Below are 21,850 nucleotides of genomic sequence, written 5' to 3' on the forward strand. Positions count from 1 at the left end.
GTGGCTGAGAACGGGATGAAGTCTGCCTAGTAACAGAGTTCTGATTGGTGGGCCGGGAGGAGGCAGCGCGAGCGTAGACGGGCCGCTGTGCGTGCACACGCTGTGCGTGCTGCGTGCGGGTGTGCGTGTAGGGTGCGCGCGTGTGGTGTGCAGTGTACACATGTAGCATGCAGTGTACATGTATAGCAGGCAGTATGTACACATGTAGCATGCAGTATGTACACATGTAGCATGCAGTGTACATATATAGCAGGCAGTATGTACACATGTAGCATGCAGTGCACACATGTAGCATGCAGTATGTACACATGTAGCATGCAGTGCACACATGTAGCATGCAGTATGTACACATGTAGCATGCAGTGTACACATGTAGCATGCAGTATGTACACATGTAGCATGCAGTATGTACACATGTAGCATGCAGTGTACACATGTAGCATGCAGTATGTACACATGTAGCATGCAGTGCACACATGTAGCATGCAGTGCACATATACAGCATGCAGTATGCACACATGTAGCAAGCAGTATGTACACATGTAGCATGCAGTGCACACATGTAGCATGCAGTATGTACACATGTAGCATGCAGTGCACACATGTAGCATGCAGTATGTACACATGTAGCATGCAGTGTACACATGTAGCATGCAGTATGTACACATGTAGCATGCAGTATGTACACATGTAGCATGCAGTGTACACATGTAGCATGCAGTATGTACACATGTAGCATGCAGTGCACACATGTAGCATGCAGTGCACATATACAGCATGCAGTATGCACACATGTAGCATGCAGTGTACACATGTAGCAAGCAGTATGTACACATATAGCATGCAGTGTACACATGTAGCAAGCAGTATGTACACATGTAGCATGCAGTATGCACACATGTAGCATGCAGTGCACACATGTAGCATGCAGTGCACATATACAGCATGCAGTATGCACACATGTAGCAAGCCATATGTACACATGTAGCATGCAGTGCACACATGTAGCATGCAGTGCGCATATACAGCATGCAGTATGCACACATGTAGCAAGCAGTATGTACACATGTAGCATGCAGTGCACACATGTAGCATGCAGTATGCACACGTAGCATGCACTATGTACACATGTAGCATGCCGTGTACACATGTAGCATGCAGTATGTACACATGTAGCATGCAGTGCACATATGTAGCATGCAGTGTACAAATGTAGCACGTAGCACATACATGTAGCATGCAGTATGTACTCGTGGCATGCAGTATGTACTCATACCATACAGTATATACACATGTAGCACGTAGTGCGCATATGTAGCATGCAACATGTGTGCATGCAGCATGGGCACGTATGCAGGGTGTTTGTGCACACAGCATGGGCATGTATGCAGGGGGTTTGTGCATGCAGCATGGGCACATATGCGGGGGGGGTGTGCATGCAGCATGGGCACGTATGTAGGGTGTTTGTGCACGCAGCATGGGCACGTATGCAGGGTGTTTGTGCATGCAGCATGGGCACGTATGCAGGGTGTTTGTGCACGCAGCATGGGCACATATGCAGGGGGTTTGTGCACGCAGCATGGGCAAGTATGCAGCGGGTTTGTGCACGCAGCATGGGCACGTATGCAGGGTGTTTGTGCACGCAGCATGGGCACGTATGCAGGGTGTTTGTGCACGCAGCATGGGCACGTATGCAGGGTGTTTGTGCATGCAGCATGGGCACGTATGCAGGGGGTGTGTGCACTGTGTGCAGGTGCCAGGCTCATGTTCTGGTTCCAGGTCACACCGGACTCGAGGCACAACGCTGCGGTCAGAGCTTGCTTTATTTCACGGTCACCAGAGGGGAGCCACCGGAGCTCCGTGTGTCCGGATGCGCAGCGGTGCCTAAACCCAGATATCGGAGGTGCAGTCCCCACCCGGGTACCGGACCTCGTGCGCCAGGCAGGGCCCGTCGGGCTCCTTCCCAAAATCCACCAGGAAGCTCCGGTTGACCGTGAGGCCGCCGCGCTCTGTGTCCACGTCCAGCTGCAGCATCACGGAGCCATCCCTGCACAGCGTGAGAGCAGGAGGCTGGGGGGAGCTGCGTGGGGGGGGACCTGCCCCTGTGTCCCCCCATAGCTCGGACAATCACCCGTGTGCATCAGGGTTTTCTTACTCAATGAGGTCGGGGTAGAACTGCCTGTCCCAGGCGCTGTACAGGGACGTGGTGACGTAGAGCCTCTGCCCGTCCAAGCTGAGCTGGATCATCTGCGGTCCCCCCTGCACCCTCTTGCCCTGGGAGCAGACAGATGAGCTGCTGGATGGTGCAGGCCAAAGGGATGCTCCCACCTCCCCCAGGCTGCCGCGGCCATCCCATGGGATGCACAAGGACCCGCTCCCCAGCCTCGCCATCGCTGCCCAGGCTGGGAGCGTGGGGACATGGCCGAGCTCACCTGGATGACAAACGGGTCTGGCTGGCTCTGCAGCTCTTCATCCCTGCGCACGGTCACGGGTCCGCCCTTGGTGATGCTGCCACCCAAAAAGACCTGCGAGAGAGCCAAGGTCTGGGTGGCCAAGGCAGCGAGGAAGGACTGATCCCAACTGTCCCCAGCAGGCAGAGGGATGCGACCAGGAGCCTGCTGCTGCCTCACCTGCCCCACCAGCCTGGGCTTGCGGGTGTCGGAGATGTCGTACTGGCGGATGTCCCCGTGCAGCCAGTTGCTGAAATACAGGAACCTGTCGTCCAGCGAGATGAGGATGTCGGTGATGAAGCCTTGGGGAGGGTACAAGAGAGCTGCACAAGCAGGCGGCAGCCCCGGCAGTGCCCCGGGGAGCCGGGGAGCACCGCGGCACCCAGCCCGGGATGCACTGACCTGGCATGTCTGGGAGGAGCCATCCCTCCACCTTTTTGCTGGGGACTTGGATCACCTTCTCGGCCGCCCAGTCTCCTTGCTGCGGGGGGTGTGGGACAGAGCACGGCCCCGGGGGCTCAGCGTGCGTGGCAGAGGCAGGATAAGACCCGACCCTGGGGTGGATTTTGCCTGCATGTGTCCACAGCCTCTACTCTCCAGGGCTGTAGAGCTGCTTTGGAGCCATCCCTGCCTCTGCAGAGCCATGGGTTCTGCAGCATCAGGAGGGGCTTTGACAGGGCCAAAACCTTGTCTCATTTCCCAGTGAGATTGGCTGGTTTGGTGAAAGAGAATCCTCTCTCTTCACCCAGCTCGTCATTACGCACCACAACAGACACCAAGAACAACATTGCTTGGGCTGTCATAAATCCACAACCAAGGTAGAAATGAATCTCCTTTCAATCAAATCATCTCAGCCAAAGCTGCAGCCACTCAATACAAGTCCTCTGGTGAGACTACCCTGGGCCAGCCCCTGGTCTGGGTGCACGGGGAGGCAGTGTGTGCCTCAGTGGGGACTGGAGCTGGGGGAGAGGACGATGGGGAATGCAGGAGGCGGGATGCTGCAGTTCTGCAGCTCCATCTACCCCGTTCCTCTAACCCTGTGGTGTCCCCAGGGAGCAACCTTGGTCTTGTAGAAGCGGTGGATGGCGCTGCTGATGGTGCAGCCCACGTAGCCCTCGGCAGCATCGGGGTTGTGCAGGAAGCGGATCTCCAGCGGCGCCGCATCCTCACCCACGTCGATGGCCTGGATGTAGGTGCGAGTGGTCCAGTCCCACACGTTGAGGTGGCGTCCGTAGCGCCCTGGGAGGGGGGCACAGGGGATGCTGCCAGGTCAGCGCCTCGAGCAGGTCTGCTGCAGGTTCAGGTGAGCCTCAGCCCCTTCAGTTCCCTGCAGAGATGCCCCCTGCTCTTTGCACTGGTTGCTTTGGACATTGGCAAAAGCCACGGGAAGATGCCCAGCATCCAACAGGGACCATCTCGCTAGGACAGCGCTGGCAAGGGCAGGGAGCCTTGGCCTGAGATGGAGCTTCACCTTTCATCCCTACAGCTGAATTCCAACCCCATGTACAGCTCAACAGCGGCATTTATGGACTGCCTTGGGTTGAACTTCTGGTGCTGGCATCTAAAGGGTAGCGGGGTTGGGTCTGCCCGTTGCCTTCCAACTGGCAGAACAGGGCTGAAATCTGGCCTTTTTTGTAGCATCTCTCTCCCGGGGTTTTTAAACAACTCTTTTCTCACCTTTCTTCAGATCAGTTGGGTCAAATCCATACCCCAGGCATTTGGGGATTCCCCATTCAGTGCTGATCAGGACGTTGTGGCGTGGCTGGTACCAGAAGTCATAACCCATTGAGGGGATCTTGTCCCCTTTCTCCCAGTTCCCCTTGATCTCAAAGGTCTCTCCATCCAGCAGAATAAAGCCACCTGGTGTGAAAACAAAAGCCCATGGGCAGTGAGGAAACCATCCAGATCAGCAGCTTCCACCTTATAAAACCAGTAACAACAGACACATCAACCCCCTGCCCAATGGGCTGGGGGACCTGGGTGCAGCCTCCAGGACAGCTCTGGATGCAGGGATGGTTCCTCCTTGTCCAGACCCTCTCCCTGGGGGCCTGAGGTACCTTTCCCGCTGCCGGCCGGGTCTCCCAGGGCGCTGATCATGATCTCCCCACTGCCCAGGCAGTGGGAGGTGTGGGGGTAGCCCAGGCTGCACTTCCAGAACACGTCCTCTGGGTTGACAACCTGGGGGGGTTCACAGGCACCATCAAGTCCTCGGCCTGGGCTGTCCCAGGCCTGCCCTGGTCCCCTCCTGCACGGGGCTGGATGGAGAACTCAGTATTTGCAGACCAGCAGCAGAACAAACACCTCCCACGGCCTTCCCATCCACACACAGGGGTCTTGCAAAGCTCTTGGGGGTACCCCAGAAGCCTCTTTGCCAAGCTGTCCCCACTGATCCCAGCCCTTCCTGTGCACCGAAGGTACCTTGAAAAGGCTGGGAGCTCGTGGGTTGGTTCCCACATCCACCACGTAGATGCGGGAGGAGATGAAGCTGGGCAGGATCAAGCGGTTGCGCTTCTTGGTGGCATCCCCGAAGCAGCTGCTGCAGGTGTTCCAGCCCGAGTGGTGCAGCTCGTCCCCCACGTTGGGCATGGGCAGGCGGTGAATCACCTGCAAAGCCCCAGCCCCGCTTGCTGCTCCTCTGCCAGGCGCAGGCTCAGAGGCAGAGCCCACCTCAGGCAAGCCTCAGCATCCCCAAGGGAGTGATGGCACATGGGGAACCCTGAGGATGGGGTCTGGAGAGGGTTTTGGGTGTATTTTGTAAGCACAGGAAGGTTCAGGGTCTTGGGGAGGACAGGACAGGCATCAGCCTCAGTAGTGAGCCAGCAGCTTTGGGGAGAGGGAAGGACAAGCACTGAGCTGCTTCCCAGGCTGAGATAAAGCACTTGGTACCTGACAGTAGCGTGGAGACTGGGGGTTGACGTCCACAGTGGCCAGGAAGTCGGGTTTCTTCCTCCCTGTGTTCCTGTAGATGCAGGGCACATACACAAGCTCCTCCCGGGGACCTTTCAGGACAGAATCGTTGAGTGAGCATCAGCAGAAACCACCTCTGGCAGAATCCAAACCTTGCAGGAGCCTCTGGTCAGCCTGGATCTCCCTCCCTGGGGGGGGCCCTTTGCTCCCCCATGTCCATGGGGCTGTTGGATGTGCTTCTGTGCCATACCAGAGGCACGAGGCTGAGTCAAAGGCAGAACCCCCCCAGGCCCCTGGGCCATCCCATAGTGAAAATCCCTGCCCAGCCCTGCCAACACGTGTGGCTGTTTGAAAGGCTCCTCTCTTCACTGTTGTTTCTTTGGTCCAAAGACAAGTCGTGGAGAGGAATCACAGATCATGAGCAAGCTCCAGAGCCCTTTAGGGTTTCTCAGAGGTGTTTGCTAAGCCCTAGAGAATAGGATTAAGGGAGGGATGGCCAGAGATGATGCATTCAGCAGCCTCTTCACATCAGAGCACCAGAGTTTTGGCAATGCAGCACTACTCAGGCGTTCAGACACATAAGGAAGCAGCCCAAGAGGCTGGTTTTTAGACAAGGTTCTGTCACGTTGTGATCCCAGCCATCAGGCCAAGTGCAAGGGATGAGGATGCTCACCTCTCCCTTCCCAGGATGAGCACCAGTGGCGGTGTTCGGTGGCGTCGTGGGGCTCTATCAATGCAGTTGCCTCTGAGAAACTGAAAAACTCCATTTGGTTTGGCCCAGGGAAGCCGCAGGAGACTCTGCTGCAGGCTATGACCCATCCCAGGCCAGCCCAAAGCCTAACGAGGTTTGTTCTGACACCAAGCTGTCATTATGCAATTGCTCTTTGGCCTCAGAACAGACCAGAAACAAAACCATCGCTTCCCTACGCTTGCTGGGAGCCTCCTCAGAGAATGGAGCTAATTGATAACGCCCTCTTGAAAGCGTTGTGTTAATGCTCACTACATCACCGCAGCTCTTCCCCGCCTGCCCCGGCTTTCAGACTTGCCTTTCATGGCATCCAGAGGCGAGGCGAAGCCAGGACCACACGCTCCACACTTCTCTGCATCGGGAAGAGCAGAAACCAAGAGCAATGAGATGACAGCGGGTTCTTTTAACCCCCTTTTCCCAAAGGAACCTCAAGCTGCAGTGCCCACGCTCCATCCCACTCCGGGGCAATGGCCAAGGTGAGCCGGGATGCCCGTGTGCATCCGAACGACCCCCAGAAAGCTCTGGGGCTCTGGGCAGCCAAACCTGGCAGGGACAGATTCCTAGTGCAGAGGGCACAAGGCTCAGAGCAGTGTCCCTCTGCTTTGCCTCCCATCGTGTCCCTGTGGCACAGGAAAGCTCAGGACGGGCAGGGGCAGTGCCAGGCAGATGCCGAGAGGAGGCAGCGAGGAAGGGAGGCAGCACCAGGCTGCTGCACCGGGAGAGGAGCCCAGCGGAGCGGGGTGAGCAGGGGGATGAGCCCCAGGCTCTGCTCTGCGGCTCCTCCTGACCCTCTTCTTGGCTCGCTGGGCTTTGCCGTGCCCTGGCCTGGGGGCATTCATGCGAAGCTTGCACACAGAAAGCCTTGTTCCCACCCAACGTGGTCAGAGCTCTCGGCATCGCTGTCCTCGCCGGCTCCTCTCATCATAGGATTATAGAATCATAAACCAGTTCGGGTTGGAAAGGACCTTAAGATCATCCAGTTCCAGCCCCCATCATCCTGGGAATGCCTGTGATGCTGCTGTGGGTCTCCAGGCGCATCAAAGCCCGCCAGCCTCACTCTCCAGAACACCTTAAAACTGCTGAGAGAGTTTTTCTTGATGCTGTTGAAGGAAGCTGTTAGGAGACAGCCACCACGAGCAGCAGGACCCTTCTCCCCCTCTACAAGGGCAAGCCTGAGGAGAGGGAGGAAAACCCCCGGCTAAACTGCACGACTCAGCTTTGCTGCGTCAGCTTCTTGCTTGGTTCTGCTCTTATTCAGCACTCGTGTCATTGCTGCTCCAGGGAAATGCTCCTACCTGAAGCAGTGAGAAACCACCCCTCCAGCTTGCTGCTCCCCTCTCCTTACATTACCCCTGCAAAAGCAGCCCCATCAAAGCCAGGCTTTACACTGGGGACTCCCTGCCGTGGTGAATCTGGCTGTAGCAAGCACAGCCTCTATGAGTTGCAGCTGAATAAACGAGGGAATAGTTTGAAGGTTTTTAATCACTGGTCTACCTAAATGTTCCCTGGCACTTTTAGGAGCTTGGGAAAAGAAACCTTTTCCTGCCCAGAGAAAACACCGCATCCACCCCCTTGTTTCTTTCCACTTTCTGGGTGTCAGAGTAATGAAACCACGAGACCTGGTTCCAAATGAGTTTGGAGGACTCCAGAGCAGAGCCCACAGCCAAAAGGCAGCAGCAGTCCCAAGCCGTCTCTTGAGAGGAAGCTGCAGTCGATGGAGAGATCTCTTACCTGTTCTGGAGGCTGGGTTGGATCCCACCTGAGCAGCAGAAGGAGCCGATCCTGCCTGCATCCTGCCTGCTCGGGGCACGTCAAGAGAGAAGATGCAACTCCGTGGGGGTTCAAATATATAGGGAGCAGGATGGGGAGAAGGAGACTTTGGGAAAAGGATGCCAAGGGGAGGATCCGCACCCCCTGGGGTGTGGGAGGTACCAGGGCAGCCTTTAGCGTCTTAAAGCACTGCAAACGTGCAGGGAAGCTGCTTCAGTGCTGCCAGAACCTCCTCCCCTCCCACAAGAGTAGGGGACGGAGCTGTTTCTGCACTGCACAGTGCACACACATGCCCACACGCTGGAAAACCAAGGGCTTTTAGCCCTGGAGGGAAAGCAGGCTGCTCGTCTGCTCCGAGTCCCTGCTGGCAGCAGTGTCTCACGTTTCCCTGGGGGGCTGACAGGGTGCTCCTGATGAGGGATGGGCAAGCAGTGCACTTCCAACCACAGAACCAATGTTGTGAGGTTGCAGATGTTAATCACACCTGAAAATGAGAAATGAGGACTGGGTTTCTTCTAATTGCAGGCTCTGTGTTTACTGTGGGATGTTAATTTGCTGCTGTGAGGAGGGCAGAAGCCAGGTAACAGTTTTCCCCATGACACATCTGACTTAGTCAGGGCCTGCTACTGCTTCTGGCTGCAAAGCCAGGCGTCAGCTGCCTTGCCTTGTAAGGGCTGAGCAGTGGATGCTCGGCCTCCCCAGGCACATCCTTGCTGGCAGGTTGCTCCAGTGCTTGCCCCAGATGCAGGCTCCCAAACCAGCAAGCTCCAATGGTCAGGCACTGCTGTCAGTGTCCCTGGACATTGCCAGCACAGAGACCGATGGCCTTGGCTCTCCCACCCTCACCTGCCTGGGCTCGAATGCTTGGATGTGATGTAGGAGAACACTGCAGGAGACAGCATCATCCTCCATGGAAACACCTCTGGTGCAGTTCAACAAGGGGGGAGCTGCTTCCCTTAGGGGTAAGGGTGATGCCAGCACCCTCTGTCCCAGTGGAGCTGCTGTTGGCAACTGCAAAGGACCTGATGGGTGCTGGCACCAGGGAGAAGTTTCTTCCACGTAAGCACTGGAAGGAACAGAAGGAGCATCCAGCGTCAGCCACCCCAGTGGTCCACATCCCCCAGGATAACCTGTGCACAAGGGTGAGGAAAGGCCCACACTTCCTGAAACGTGGAAATCAGGACCCAAAGACCTGGGAACAGCCCTCAGAGGGGATGAAAGGGTTTGCTTGTACCAGGAGCAAGATGTCCACATCCATCCAGCTTGGGCAGAGCGTGGCTTGATGATGGAACGAGGAGCTGGGTCACCTCTGTTGCGTTGTCTGTTGGTGTTCATGGTGCATCCCAGAGCCCAGGCTAAGTCCTTGCCTTGCTGTGCAACCTGAAAGACAGAGATGGTGCTCAGTGGTGTGAGGGGGAGCAGGCTCTGAGCACCCCCAGAAACACGGCCATGCACTAAGGGTGCTCTTCCCTGCACTAATGTGATGGTGCCTGCTCCCATCACAAGGAGGGGTTTCCAGAGTGGATTCAGCTGTTTCCAGCCATCCGGAACATACATTGGCATAAGGATGTCTGATGGCCAGACTCTCCTTCCAGACAACAGAGAGGAAGAGGAGTCACCTCTACTGAGATACGTGCTTTACAGGGTCTCTCAACAGCAAGGACATCCCCTGAGAAGGCCCTCAAACAAGGCAGGTCTGGAGCATCAGAATGGGGTGTCCTGAAACTTGGGGCCTCATTAAATGTCATTCTCTCCAGCGAGAGAGAAGAGCACCCCAAGGGGGAACTGTCCTCCAGAAGGGATTGTTTCTCTCCTGGGACCATTAAGGGTGCACAAGAGAGCTGCAGCAGTCTGGCCACGGGAAGTGAGAAGCAAGAGAGGACCTTTTCCTCCAAGGTAATTATGTGAAAGGCTAAAACTGATGAGGCTTCACATGCTATCCACTGGGTATTTTGTGTTTCAGGAGGACAGCAGGCACTTCTGACCAGCAACACCTCATGTCATCGGAATCTCTACCATTACATCATCATTACATCATCGTTATCAGTACATCATCATTAACCACTGCTGAAAACAATACAGAAATGCTTCAAGGAAATAAAACCAAGATGTAGGTGATGCAAAGAACAGTTTTATTTGTGTTTAAAGCAGAACATGAGGGCAAACCAGTGTCAGGAAACAGGCACCTCTTCCCAAACTGAAGCACTCGGTGCTCCTCCAGCCGTGACACACGGACCCAAGCACGTGCAAGGAGCCAGGAGGGCTCTCGTGCAGGGGAAGACTGTGCAGGAAGGACCTGGCTCAAGAACAGGAGCTCAGACAAACTGGGCACTTCACTTGCTTTTGCCTCAGTTACCAAGGGTGAGCAAGCTCTGAAACAGAACTGAGAGCTCAGCACCTTGCCACTGGCCCCAGGAATCAGAGCAGTAGCCACCAGGCTGGGACATCAAGGCAGGGCCCCAGAGGCCTGCAGCAATGAAGCAGGGCACGGTGGAGATGTGCTATCTGCCCAAAGGCACCGTGTGTACTGCACATCCCTGTGTGTGAGCAGCTCCCTGGGCTCTGCTCTGCGACTCATGCCCAGGGCCTGCTTTGCACGGAGAGCACTGAGAACATGCCATGTGTCTGCTCACTGGTCTGCCTGAACCAAAGCCTCGCAGCGGGGCAGAGCTTGCACAGCTCGCCTTAGCACAAATCTAGACTCCAGCAATGAATGGGGACCCCAACCCAGTTACCCTAAGCTCTATCTTAATGGATGCACTATGGAGGAGAGGGAAGAAGGAAGTCTTTCCTACAGCACCTAAGCCACGATCTCAGAGGTGGAATCTCCACAAGGGAAGTGGATGTCTTTGGCAAGGCAGGGCCCATTGGGTTCCTTTCCGAAATCCACCAGGAAGTTCTTGTTCACGCACAGGCCTCCCTTCTCAGTGTCCACATCAATCTGCAGCATGACAGAGCCTTCCCTGTGAGTGAACAAGAGCGCAGCCATCACACACAGGCAAACCCCAACCAGGCTGAAACGTTTCTGCTCTCCCCAGCTAAAGCCTGGCTCTGCAGCTCCACACAGGCAGCGGCTGCTCCGTGCCCAGCCAGAGACCTTTGAGAGTGAATTGCATGGGGAAGTCAACAGGAGGAAGCTGTGGGATGATGTGAGGAAAATCTGTCCCCCTGCAATCACCCACGTAGCCCTGGAGCCCCCCACATGAGGAACCTTCCCCGTTCCTAACACAGAGGCCCTGCAAAAAACACCCCTGGCTGCCCCATCAGTTCTTACTTGACCAGGTTCGGGTAGAACTGCTTGTCCCATGTGCTGTAGAAGGAGTTGGTGACGTACAGCCTCTTGCCATCCAAGCTGAGCTGCAGCCTACTCGGGCCGCCGTACACCCTCTTGCACTGAAGGAACAACACACAGCAGGGATGTCACTGCTCCTTGCTCTGCCCAGCCAAGCACAAGCAGGGGCAGAAACCCTGGACAGAGAAGTAGCAGAACAGAGCCCAAGTGCAAAGGACACCCCAGGGCAAAGAGGGTGCAGAACTCACCTTGACCACCAAGGGCTCGGGCTGGCACTTCAGCTCCTCGTCTCTACACACAGTCACGGGTCCACCTCTGAGGATGCTGCCTCCCACAAACACCTGTAAGCGAGGCAGGAGGAGAAATGTTATCTGGTCATCTACCCACCACCAGACTCTGCTAAGGAAGTCACCAGTGCAAGCCCTTCTGCCCCTGCCTTACCTGTCCTACCAGCCTGGGCTTGCAGTTCCTGGACAGCTCGTATTGGCGGATGTCTCCGTGCAGCCAGTTGCTGAGGTACAGGTACTTGTCATCCCTCGAGATGACCAGGTCGACTGTGAAGGCTGGGGCACAGAAACAAAGAGTTCCAGAGAAGGCAGCATCAACAGAAACACACCCTGCATTGAGCCCCAGCTCTCATCTCAAAACCTGAGGGGACACAAACCTGGCATCTTGCACATGATCCATCCTGATACCTCCTTAGGTGGAATCCGGATCACCTCCTCCACTGCCCAGTTGTCTCTCTGCACAAGAGACACAGGAACCATGAGTGCTCCTGCTGCCCACACAGAGCAAAGCTGCCTGGGGAGGGCTCCCACTGCACGCAGCTACTACCCAAGCACTTGCCTCACACTTGTAGAAGCGGTAGACGATGCCGCTCAGGGCACAGCTGACGTATCCCTCGGCAGCATCGGGGTTGTGCAGGAATTTAACACTCAGGGGCAGAGAATCCTCCCCCAGGTCAAAGCACTGCGTGATGGTGCGGCAGGACAAGTCCCACACGTTGAGGCGGCGTCCATAGACCCCTGAGGAAAAGGAAAACCAAGTCAGAAGAGGGGGGTTCCGACAGGCACGAGCCCCTTCCCAGGATGCTCACAGACAGGGACAGCCACGGCAGCAGGAAGCCAGGAGCAGCAGAGAAGCTGCTGTGAGGGACGAGCAGTGAGAGCAGACAGGGACCAGCCTGACTTAAGGGCAGATGCTGCACATCCTCTACCAGTGCCTGTCAATAGGCTGTGTGGAGAGAAATCTGCCTGTGCCCCTCTCCAGCTCTGGCAGCCTCTCTGGTGGCATCCACACCCTTCCACCGCCAGGGGAACTGGCTCAGCACTTGCACCCCTATTCCCTCACCTTTCTTCAGGTCGTCAGGATTAAAGCCATATCCTGCACGTTTGAGCTCGAATCCAGCAGTGCTGATCAGAACATTGTGGCGGGGCTGGAACCAGAACTCGTATCCGCTCGGGGGGGATGCGCACTCGTTTTCCCAGTTCCCCTTCAGCTCAAAGTTCTGTCCATCCAGCAAGACAAATCCACCTGGCAGACACAAAGGGGATGCATGGAAAAGATCCCATACTCCACTTCCAAACCCGCCACTGGCTCAGGGAGCTCCTCCAGGGCAAAGTACCTTTGGCATTGCCAGCTGGATCTCCCACGTTAGCAATCAGAACGTCACCGTTGGGCAGGCTGCGAGGCACGTTGAGGTACCCCTTGTTGCACTTCCAGAAGACATCCACTGGCTCAATCGTCTGGGAAGAGTTCACACACACACACAAACACCCCTCAGCCTCCGAGTGCTCAGCTCAATGCACAAGCCCTGGCACAGCCTCTGGCCACCAGAGGGATCTCTTCTGGAATCTCTTCCTCCCAAGACCTCACACTCGCTCAGGCCTACTCCTCCTTGCAGAGGAGCATAGAAGGCTCTGAGCTCCCCTCTACGCAGACAAGAATGCAGCAGCACCTATCTCACTATAACAGCTTGTCTGTCTGCGCTGTGCCTTCCAGTTATTAGACTCTCTCTGAAGGCAACAGGCACAGAAAGGAACACAACGATGATGACATCCCCCCTTGCCCTGGAAAGCACAAAACTGACAAGGAAACGTGACCCTGCTCTCTACAATCAGGGTGGAAGAGAAGATGAGGAGAGAGCCCTTGTTCCCTGTGTATTATTCCAGAAGCACCAGTTCCCAACTCCTTCCCAGCTACTTGTCCCTGCATCACCTTTGGCATACCTTACACAGCCTGGGAGCCCGGCACTGGGAACCCACATCCACCACGTAGATGCGGGAGGAAATGAAAGAGGGAAGAATCAGCTTGGTCCTTTGCGTGCTGGCATTGTCAAAGCAGGTGCAGCCACTGCTCCAACCCGAGGAATGCAGCTCGTCTTTGAGGTTGGGCATGGGCAGGCGGTGGATCACCTAGGCAGTCAAGGCAGAGTTAGGGGAGTGCAGGGAGCAGGGACAAACGGGCACCCTAATGCTGCACATACTTGTGTCTTGGGAGCCTCCACCTGACTGGAGCCTGCACTGCCTCTAGAGACTACGGGAGGACAAGAGTGCTCCTTGCACTGGGCACTGCTCTCTGTTAGGGAACTGTGGGCAGCTGAGGAATGGGAGATTCTCCCAAGAAGTCCTCACCCCGTGCAATTAGAACTCAGGAAATCATGCTTAGGAAGAAATGATGATTATCATCTTGATGGAATTGATGCATTGCTCTGCAAAGCCCTCCTTAAGAGGGAACTGAGAATGTGGTAAAAACTTTCAGAAGGCTACATTGGCTTTAAAGTACCTAAGCTCTTGTAGTAATGGGCTCTCAGGTCATATGTACCCTTGAAGTAGATAACCTGCCTTTGCAGCCTTCAGACACAGGTGATTGCCAACTCCCTGTGTACGATGAGAGCAGGCAGGGTGGTACAGAACACAGCAGAACGTGTCTGGTGTGGCAGCACCACAGAAACATACTGAACTCTGCAGAAGGATACCCTCAACCACCTGGGTCACTAGAGACCATTTTACTCTCACTGGCAGCACCAAATGCTCTGGAAGTGAGTTGGGAAGTGAGTCAGAACCAACTTGTCCCCGGGACACAGAGATGGAGATGATTCAACTAGAGCCAGGCATAAAGGGAGAGTTAAAAGAGAGCAGAAAGGTGAGATTCTCAGTGAACAGCATCCCTGTCCTGCACATAACCCCCGTGGAGAAGCAAGAGATAGACCAGTCTCAACAAAACTCACAAGGGATTTCCCAGAGGGGTTTTGCAAGACATAACCAGGATGTAGAGGAAAAGAGTGAAGCCAGAGCAGTTGAGACAGAAAAATGCAGGGAGATAAGAAGTTGCAAGGCATAATCAGATTGTTGGAAGGAAGGAGTGGCTGCCAAGCACCCTGGTGCTCCCCATCAGAAAAGAGTGAATGTCCTGAATGCAGAGGCCCTACAGAAGCACAAAGCCAGCAGCTGGTCACCAGTCACCAGTCCAATAACACCACAGTCAAGGCAGGTACCTGGCCGTAATATGGAGATCTGGGGTTGAGGTCCACGGTGGCAAGGAAGTCAGGTTGGTCGATGCACGTTTCCCTGTAGGTACAGGTCACATAGGCAACCTCCTCCCTAGGAGCTGGGGACAGAGAAAGCTGTGTTAAATATGTCATGAACCAGCCACAAAGAAAAGAAAAGCTTCCACAGCCTCTCAGACAGGACTGAACTTCTTTTCCTGGGTGCTGCAACCTCCCTACTCACAGTTGAACTAGAAGATCCCCTCCAGCTGCAACTATTCTGTTCTCTTCTGCTCCTCCTTGCTCACTGACAACTGTCCAAGCCTGGCTCCTTTACTGACCTCATCACTTTACTGACCTATTCTCTTATCTCTGCATAAGAGAACAACAAATGTGGATCCCACATAGTCCAAGGTTTCTCCCACTGGCAGAAGGGACAGGCCATACCCAGCACCCACCAGTGGTCTCCACCAGCACAGAGCTCTTTCCCAGACCACCCATTCCCAGCACGCTCGGGAGGACTTGCCTTTCACAGTATCCGGGCAGGTGGGGTACTCGTAGCACTGAGCTCTGCATCTGTCTGGTTTGAGAAGAACACAAGAACAACATGAGAAATGGCCATCCTAAAAGGCACCAACCCAGAAGCCTCTGTCCCACCTGAGGAGCTTCTCCCACCCCAGCTGTCAATGGGGACCACTGTAACCAGCAGCTGCTGTCGTTATGGCACTGACAGAGCACAGATCTGGGAGAGGAATCATCCCCAAACTGGCAGCAGGGCTGTCACGGATCAAAGCACAGCTCAGTTCCCTTCTGACCCATCCGAGCCTCCTCCTCATCCCCTTCCTATCAGCAGGGAAGGAGCAAAAGCCTCCACCGAGCACCACACCAGGACCGAACATCTGGCCTGGAAACCGACTCTGGTTTCTTGTCTCCCCAAAGGAAGGGAAGGCTCCCTCAGCACGGATGCTGCAGCCACATGCAAGAAGCTTTCCAAGGCCAACAGAAGCCCCCAGCAGCAGATGGGGAGAGAGACAAAAGGAACCTTTGGTACCAGCGGGACAAAACGCCCAAGCCGAGTCCCACCTTTCTCCTGCAGCACTCAGAGGATCAAACCTACCAGTAACCAGGTGGGACCCACTTCCAAGATGGGATGCCTGGAGCCTCCAGACAGGGGCTGGAGACAGAGGCAAGAAGGAACAACACGGCCAGGAGCCTCTGAGGGGAGGCTGCAGAGCATCTCTTACCCATGCTGAAGGTGATGGCTCTGGTTCACTCCTCAAGAGCAGAGGTGCTGGAGCTGGAGGTGCAGCTTGCTGTCTGCCTCGCTGGAGTGGGTTGTGTTGTGCCAAGGCTGCTCCGAGGGGGCCTTATATACAAGGTAAAGGGGTGGGGGAGAAAGCAACCTGCCAAGGGAGGAGCATCACTCCTAAGCATTTGGGAGGTGCCAGACCAGCATTGTGGCTTGTTTCCACCTTGCCAGCCACCAATCTTGGGGTAAAATCTGCTGCTCCATGCAGGTCTCTTCCTTAAACACAATCTCCTGTATCTGATCCTGGGGCTCTGGTGATTTCCAATGGTCTTTTCCAGTCTTCCGGGCCTCCAGGTCCCCATGAGAAACAAGGTAATTAAAGCCACCCCCCATACCCAGCTTCCCACCATCCAAATGTGCAATGGCTGCAAATTCCAGGCAAGGGATGAGAAGCCCTCAGACCAGCAGCCCCACCAGCAGCCTCCTGCAGATTGCAAGCTTGGAGCACACTGAGCTGGACCCTGAAGGCACCATGGGCTCCCTGGGCTCAGCTCAGCAAGCCTGCCTCAGAGGGGCTTCTACCCCAAAAGAAGCCTTTCTGAGCTCTAAGGACTGCAAACTGGGGTGCAGCACAGGCTCAGGAGAGGGAGGGGGCTCCAACACACTGAAATCAGGTGAGGACCTGCTGACATCTCCCACACAGCTGGAAAACATCACCCTAGGAATGGGTGCCTCCCATAGTTCCATACAATCTGTGCAGCACCTACAAGGTCAAGACCTGCTGCTGCCTCTCAGGGTGGCATCTCCATATGGGAAAGTCAGCCCAGCTCCAGCAAATGGAATCCCTAGGATTCAGGACAATGCAACCAAGTAGAGCAGTGCCTGAGCACTTCCCTCCTCACCACTCTGGTCAATGGGCACCCTAAGCCCCACTGCAGGCACTAACACTGCAAAGCACCTGGCACCAGTGCAATTGAGTTTCATGCAATGGACTCAGCTGTCAGAGAACACCCAGGGGAAGAGCAGAGATCTCTGGTAAAGGGCCTGAGGTGTTGGAGAGAAGAGGTTTAGAAGAAGGGTCCTCTCCTGACATCCCCACGAGCCTTGCTACCACCGGCTGCCAAAGTAATGCAGGAAGAAAACGCCAAGCACCATAGATCATGAACAAGTGTCACATCGTGTGGCAGAACTCCTCAATCAGTGGGCACATTACATGGGATAAGTAATTGCTCCAATGCTGGAATGCAGAATCATCTGACAGCACCATTAAGGAAGCCCTTGGGAGATCTCTATCACAAGGGAGGTCAGTTTAGCCCATCTCACTGGGCTGTAATTATATGGCTTCCAGAGCAGCACTTTATACATGGGATGGGTGGCCACAGGAGCAGCCCAACGCTTGTCTGTTCAGTCAGTGAAGAACATCAAAGTGCTGCATTGCAAGAACCTGGGATTCATTTAGCAGAAAGCCAGCTCAACAATTTCAGTGCAAGGGGCCAAGGCAGAGAGGAGGGGGACTGTGACTTACCCCAGCTGGGCACTTCATGCCCCCAGTTGATGTAGGGTTATTACTGACAGGCTGCATCCAGGTACATCAAGGTTCACTATAAGGCAAGGAGAAGATGTTAAAATAATATCATGGATGAAAGAAGAAAGCCTGCAAAGTAATGGCTCCAAGTTCTGTGTTACTGACTGTGGAAGAAGTCTAGATCCTGGGCAAGGGTAACCCCATGGAAAGAAGTTCTGTCCTCAAATCAAATCAAACATGTAATGGAGACACTTCTGCACGGCTCTCCTACTGCTTTAGAGGAGCCTGTTTAACTGAGCAAAGTCTCCAGCCAGGACTTGGAAGACCCCAACAGAGAAACCTTCCCTGGATGTCAGAAAGACCAGCAAATGTAGAGAAGGAACTGCAAAGGATGCCAGAAGAAAGAGACATCGCAGAGCTACGCTGCATCAAGCCAAATGGGATTAAGGCACTGGGCTCCCCTCTGGACTTTGGGTGTAAGTGTAATACAAGGTTTAATGTGAACAGAATCAGAGACTCAATGCAAAACCACTGCATATCCACACTGGACAAAACAGACTGCTAGCCCAAGGTAGCAACACCAGGGTGCTGAACACCTGCCCACCCTCATGGCTCTATGAACCTTCACACTTCAGCTGTGTGAGGCCAGCAGCACGCTGAAGGTGAAGGACACAGCAAAGCCTCCCAGGGCTGTGCACTGCGCTCAGAGCCTCGCAGGGTATCACAGCATTTAGATTTGCCCTGGATTTAGGACAGACACAGCCCTTTCGCAGCAAAACTCCTACTGCAGAGAGAGGTGGAGGCCGCTGAGAAGAGGCTTCCTGCAGGACACAACACAGAGGCTCCGTGCTGCTTCCCAGGGACAGCTTTCAGCCTGAGCCTGCCTCCTGCAGCACTCCTGTCAATGCTCTGCTTCACAGACTGACACCCACCGAGGTCACAACCTTCCACGTGGGTTTGGGGCCATACCTGCACGAGTGGAAGCAAAGAATCTGCCCCTATCACCAGTTTCCAGGGACAAACTCTTGCATGTGTCCCAGGGGCATCAAGCTTGTCTTGGGCGCACAAAAGAGGTGCCAGTGTTGGGAACCAACCACCCTTCTGATCATCCCCAGGCAGACCTCAAGACCTTACACCTCAACGATCAGAAGGAAGTCCAGGAGCAGCTCCATAGCTGGAGCTAACTGTCCTCCTCAGGCCAACTCAAAACAGCCTTGCCCTCTTCCCTGCACAGAGCTCACCACTGCTCTCCCATGCTGCTCTGAGTCCATGAGAGGCAATTTCAGGTGCTCAGCTGATGCCTTCTGACCATGCTCCTGCTGTCACGATGTGCATGGCTCACTGCACCATCTTCTTGGGCCTGCACACCCGGTTATTAAAACTTCATTAGCCTTCCACTCATTAGCTAAGTTAGCTGGTCATCCTTGTTGGCTTTCCTGGGTGACGTCTTTGGCATCCCTCACAAAACCAAGCTGTGGGGTGTAGAGTTTTCTAATTAAAACTGATAATAGGAAGGATAAGAGCAGGCTCAGCAGCACCAGCAAGCGATGGTTAGCGGAGAACACAATCACTGTGGTCTGCTCTGGGCCCGGGGAAAGCTCCCCATGATGGGCAGAGATGGGAGGCCATGACATGGAAAAGCAGTTGGGGCTTCTCAGGACAGCCCACACTGGGCCAGCAGCTGCTCCCCTCCTCTCACCCATTTCTGCCAGCCCTGATAGGGAAGGACATGCTATAATTTTGATAATGGGCACCACAGGGTGATGTAATGCAGTGAAGACTGGCACAGCACACTCAGTGAGGCAGGAGGAGTCCTTGCTACACCAGGGACACCACGTCTGCGCTAAAGACCCAAGCAAGAACCACAGGGTGCTCAACACCTTGGTACAAGCTTGATCCAAGCCTGCAGGGTAGGGGCACATCACAGACCAAAGGCAAAGGCTGGTCCAAGTGCCTGACTTTGCAAAGCTCAGATCCATCACCCCAGATCTCTCCATCACCTCACTGAGCAGGTACAAACCAACCATCACAGGGCTGCACACGCAGAGCCCTTCAGCTCAGCACTTCAAGAAGCATCTCCGTGTACAGGCTGCAAGGTTTGCTGCAGGGGACATGAGCATTGCACAACTCCACTTCTTGCTCCTCCAGGCACCTCCGTGCCTCTTCTCCACTACAGTTTGAGCAGCCCCTTCCCCTCCACGGGAGCATTTGCTGTTGGAGCAGAAGTCATAGAATCATAGAATGGTCTGGGTTGGAAAGGACCTTAAGATCTAGTTCCATTTAGTACCAGCCCCCCTGCCATGGGCAGGGACACCTACCACTAAACCATGGCACCCAAGGCTTCGTCCAACCTGGCCTTGAACACCACCAGGGATGGAGCATTCACACCTTCACTGGCCAACCCATTCCAGTGCGTCACCACTCTCACAGTAAAGAATTTCTTCCTTAGATCCAATCTAAACTCTCCCTGTTTCATTTTGAACCCGTTACCCCTTGTCCTGTCACTGCAGTCCCTAATGAAGAGTCCCTCCCCACCATCCCTATAGGCCCCCTTCAGACACTGGAAGCTGCTCTGAGGTCTCCCCGCAGCTTCTCTTCTCCAGGCTGAACAGCCCCAACTTTCTCAGCCTGTCTCCATACAGGAGGTGCTGCTATCTGGAATGGAAAGTTAAAGGTTAATCTGAAAACATGGTCCACATGGTTTTCCAGAACATCAGTCTCCAGTCCTGTAGCTGAAGCCTCATCTTAACTTGGTGTGCTAACAAGCAGTCGCAGGGCAGGGTGGCCAGAAGCAGGGTGGCAGTGGGGTGCTGATCCAGCCCTCCCCAGGCCAGCCCACGGCTACGGCCGGGCAGAGCCCTGCGGCACCCACATCCTCACGTTGTGATTTCAGACAGCGGGTCATGAGCACTGGCTCCTCGGTGGCCGCTGAAGGGCTCTGCCCCCCGCAGCCACAGGGCATGGACCTGAGTCACTGCCCGGGCAGGCGCTTTTCCGCCGCATCAGCTCCTTCATCCAACTCCTCCCACAACCGCAGCATGGCTCCATCTGACACCAGAGGAGTGGCAGCACCACGCAGCCGGGGAGGATGGATGAGCAGGACCTGCTGCTTCTCCTGCTCCAGACCTCTGCTGGCACACAGGCATTGGCACCCTCCCTTGAGAGTCCCTGCGAGCACTGCAGAGCAGACTCCCAGCTTGCCACAAGTGACTTTGATGCACTGAAGGAGCTGGTGATCAAACCAGGATTACGGGGGCTGAGCAGTTCAGCTGAACATTCCAGGTTCCTCTCCAAAGACTCACACTTGTCTGAGTTTCTGGTCAGTCTGTATTCATCCTACTATGGACATGAAGGCAGAATATGGACCAGTGGTTTGTTCATCCATAGTAAAACTACCCAATCCATATTCTTTTCTACTCTGCAGTATCTGTTACTCCTATGCAAAATACTTTAAGAAACAGCCAGAAAGTTCCATACACATCATCTGGCAACATCCCTTAAAGAAAACAAAGGTCACATTCACACTCAGATTCAGCCCAGCTCCTAAACACTGCCGTGAGCAAATGCCACAAAAGCACAGCAAAAAAAAAGCATCCAGGAGGGCTTCAGCCTCTCTATCTGCAGCAGAGATCCTGGGGAGGAGATCAAACCTGTGGGTCTTCTGCTGCTAAGGCCTGAACATAGTTTGGGATTATTTCTTGCTTCTGCTGCTACATGGAAGGGAAAATTAAAGGTTCATCTGGAAAGAAGACACAGGCAGAATGGAGCATGCAATGGCTGCAGTGTCCACACGGTTTTCCAGGACAACAGTTTCCAGTCCTGTAGCTGAAGCCTCATCTTGGTGTGCTAACAAGCAGTGCAGCCTAACGATGCCCTCCGCCACTCAGGAAACTCCATCCTCCTCCGAGCTGTGCCCCAGAACAAAGCACTTTTGGGAAGCCCATGAGAAGCATGAGGGAAGTAAATGGACTTGTATTCTTCCAAGGTAGATAAAGCTAAAACTTAGATGGATCTTCTTTATGTCCTCATTTTTGCAGGCTCCAAACTAATGATGGGTTTCACTGCCAGTTGCACCCTTGTGAAGATGCTCAAGGCCTTGAAGGGAGTAATGGGAGGATGCGTGGATGTGCAGCTGGGTTTTGGAGGCAAGAGCTTGCTGTGCTGCGTGGCAAACAGGCTGACACAGCGGGATGGGGTTTTTCATCCTGTGCAGCACATGATAAGCAGGAGGATGATCCACAACTCCAGTAAGGACACCTTGCTTTTGTGAAAGAGAACAATCTGCTGAGATGGTTAGGGGACTACGGGCATTTTGCCAACATCATATGAAGCGTATGCAGAGAACTTTGGGTGAAAACCCAAACTTTGCCTCAGCTGTGGTAAGTCCACGCGAAGGGATCAAGTTGAAAGCAATATTCTCAC

General features: G+C 54.6%; 3 protein-coding genes across 3 annotated transcripts in view; all 3 read right to left on the bottom strand.

Moving 5' to 3' along the window:
• Positions 1–1,884: 1,884 nt before the first annotated feature.
• On the bottom strand, positions 1,885–8,056 carry LOC130593078 (methanethiol oxidase-like). The gene is made up of 12 exons (XM_057397944.1): positions 7,837–8,056; positions 6,404–6,457; positions 5,337–5,449; positions 4,869–5,054; positions 4,508–4,628; positions 4,128–4,310; positions 3,511–3,689; positions 2,853–2,931; positions 2,631–2,752; positions 2,433–2,525; positions 2,156–2,274; positions 1,885–2,047 (listed from the first exon to the last, which is right to left on the bottom strand). Exons 1-12 carry the CDS (start codon positions 7,895–7,897, stop codon positions 1,885–1,887), a joined length of 1,473 nt encoding a protein of 490 aa, XP_057253927.1. The 5' UTR covers positions 7,898–8,056.
• A 1,934-nt stretch (positions 8,057–9,990) lies between these two features.
• On the bottom strand, positions 9,991–14,772 carry LOC130593081 (methanethiol oxidase-like). Its single transcript, XM_057397958.1, has 10 exons — positions 14,664–14,772; positions 13,396–13,581; positions 12,792–12,912; positions 12,518–12,700; positions 12,010–12,192; positions 11,832–11,906; positions 11,609–11,730; positions 11,416–11,508; positions 11,150–11,268; positions 9,991–10,838 (listed from the first exon to the last, which is right to left on the bottom strand). The coding sequence occupies exons 2-10, from the start codon at positions 13,561–13,563 to the stop codon at positions 10,676–10,678; spliced, it is 1,227 nt and encodes a 408-aa protein (XP_057253941.1). The 5' UTR covers positions 13,564–13,581; positions 14,664–14,772; the 3' UTR covers positions 9,991–10,675.
• Positions 14,773–15,110: 338 nt separating this feature from the next.
• Positions 15,111–21,850, bottom strand: part of LOC130593080 (methanethiol oxidase-like) — a 35,027-nt gene continuing 28,287 nt past the window's right edge. Inside the window, exons 12-13 of the mRNA XM_057397957.1 lie at positions 15,899–16,020; positions 15,111–15,234 (exon numbers count right to left, since the gene is read on the bottom strand). Of these exons, the coding sequence (XP_057253940.1) occupies positions 15,924–16,020 (97 nt within the window). The 3' untranslated portion in view covers positions 15,111–15,234; positions 15,899–15,923. The remainder of the gene's footprint in view (positions 15,235–15,898; positions 16,021–21,850) is intronic.

Source organism: Pezoporus wallicus, unplaced genomic scaffold (assembly GCF_028554395.1).
Source record: "Pezoporus wallicus isolate ANWC-B61680 ecotype Strahan unplaced genomic scaffold, APGP_CSIRO_Pwel_v1 contig_10380, whole genome shotgun sequence".
Lineage (NCBI taxonomy): Eukaryota > Metazoa > Chordata > Aves > Psittaciformes > Psittacidae > Pezoporus > Pezoporus wallicus.

What these genes read in the sequence shown, in the direction of transcription:
- LOC130593081 (XM_057397958.1), bottom strand. Translation starts at nt 13,563, where the DNA reads ATGCCCAACCTCAAAGACGAGCTGCATTCCTCGGGTTGGAGCAGTGGC. An exon ending in CTTCTACAAGTGTGAGGCAA is followed by an intron (nt 11,907 to 12,009) that starts GTGCTTGGGTAG and finishes TTGTGCAGAGAG; the next exon opens with ACAACTGGGCAGTGGAGGAG. An exon ending in CCGAGCCCTTGGTGGTCAAG is followed by an intron (nt 11,269 to 11,415) that starts GTGAGTTCTGCA and finishes TTGTTCCTTCAG; the next exon opens with TGCAAGAGGGTGTACGGCGG.
- LOC130593078 (XM_057397944.1), bottom strand. Translation starts at nt 7,897, where the DNA reads ATGCAGGCAGGATCGGCTCCTTCTGCTGCTCAGGTGGGATCCAACCCA. An exon ending in GAGCTCCCAGCCTTTTCAAG is followed by an intron (nt 4,629 to 4,868) that starts GTACCTTCGGTG and finishes GAACCCCCCCAG; the next exon opens with GTTGTCAACCCAGAGGACGT. An exon ending in ACCGCTTCTACAAGACCAAG is followed by an intron (nt 2,932 to 3,510) that starts GTTGCTCCCTGG and finishes CACCCCCCGCAG; the next exon opens with CAAGGAGACTGGGCGGCCGA.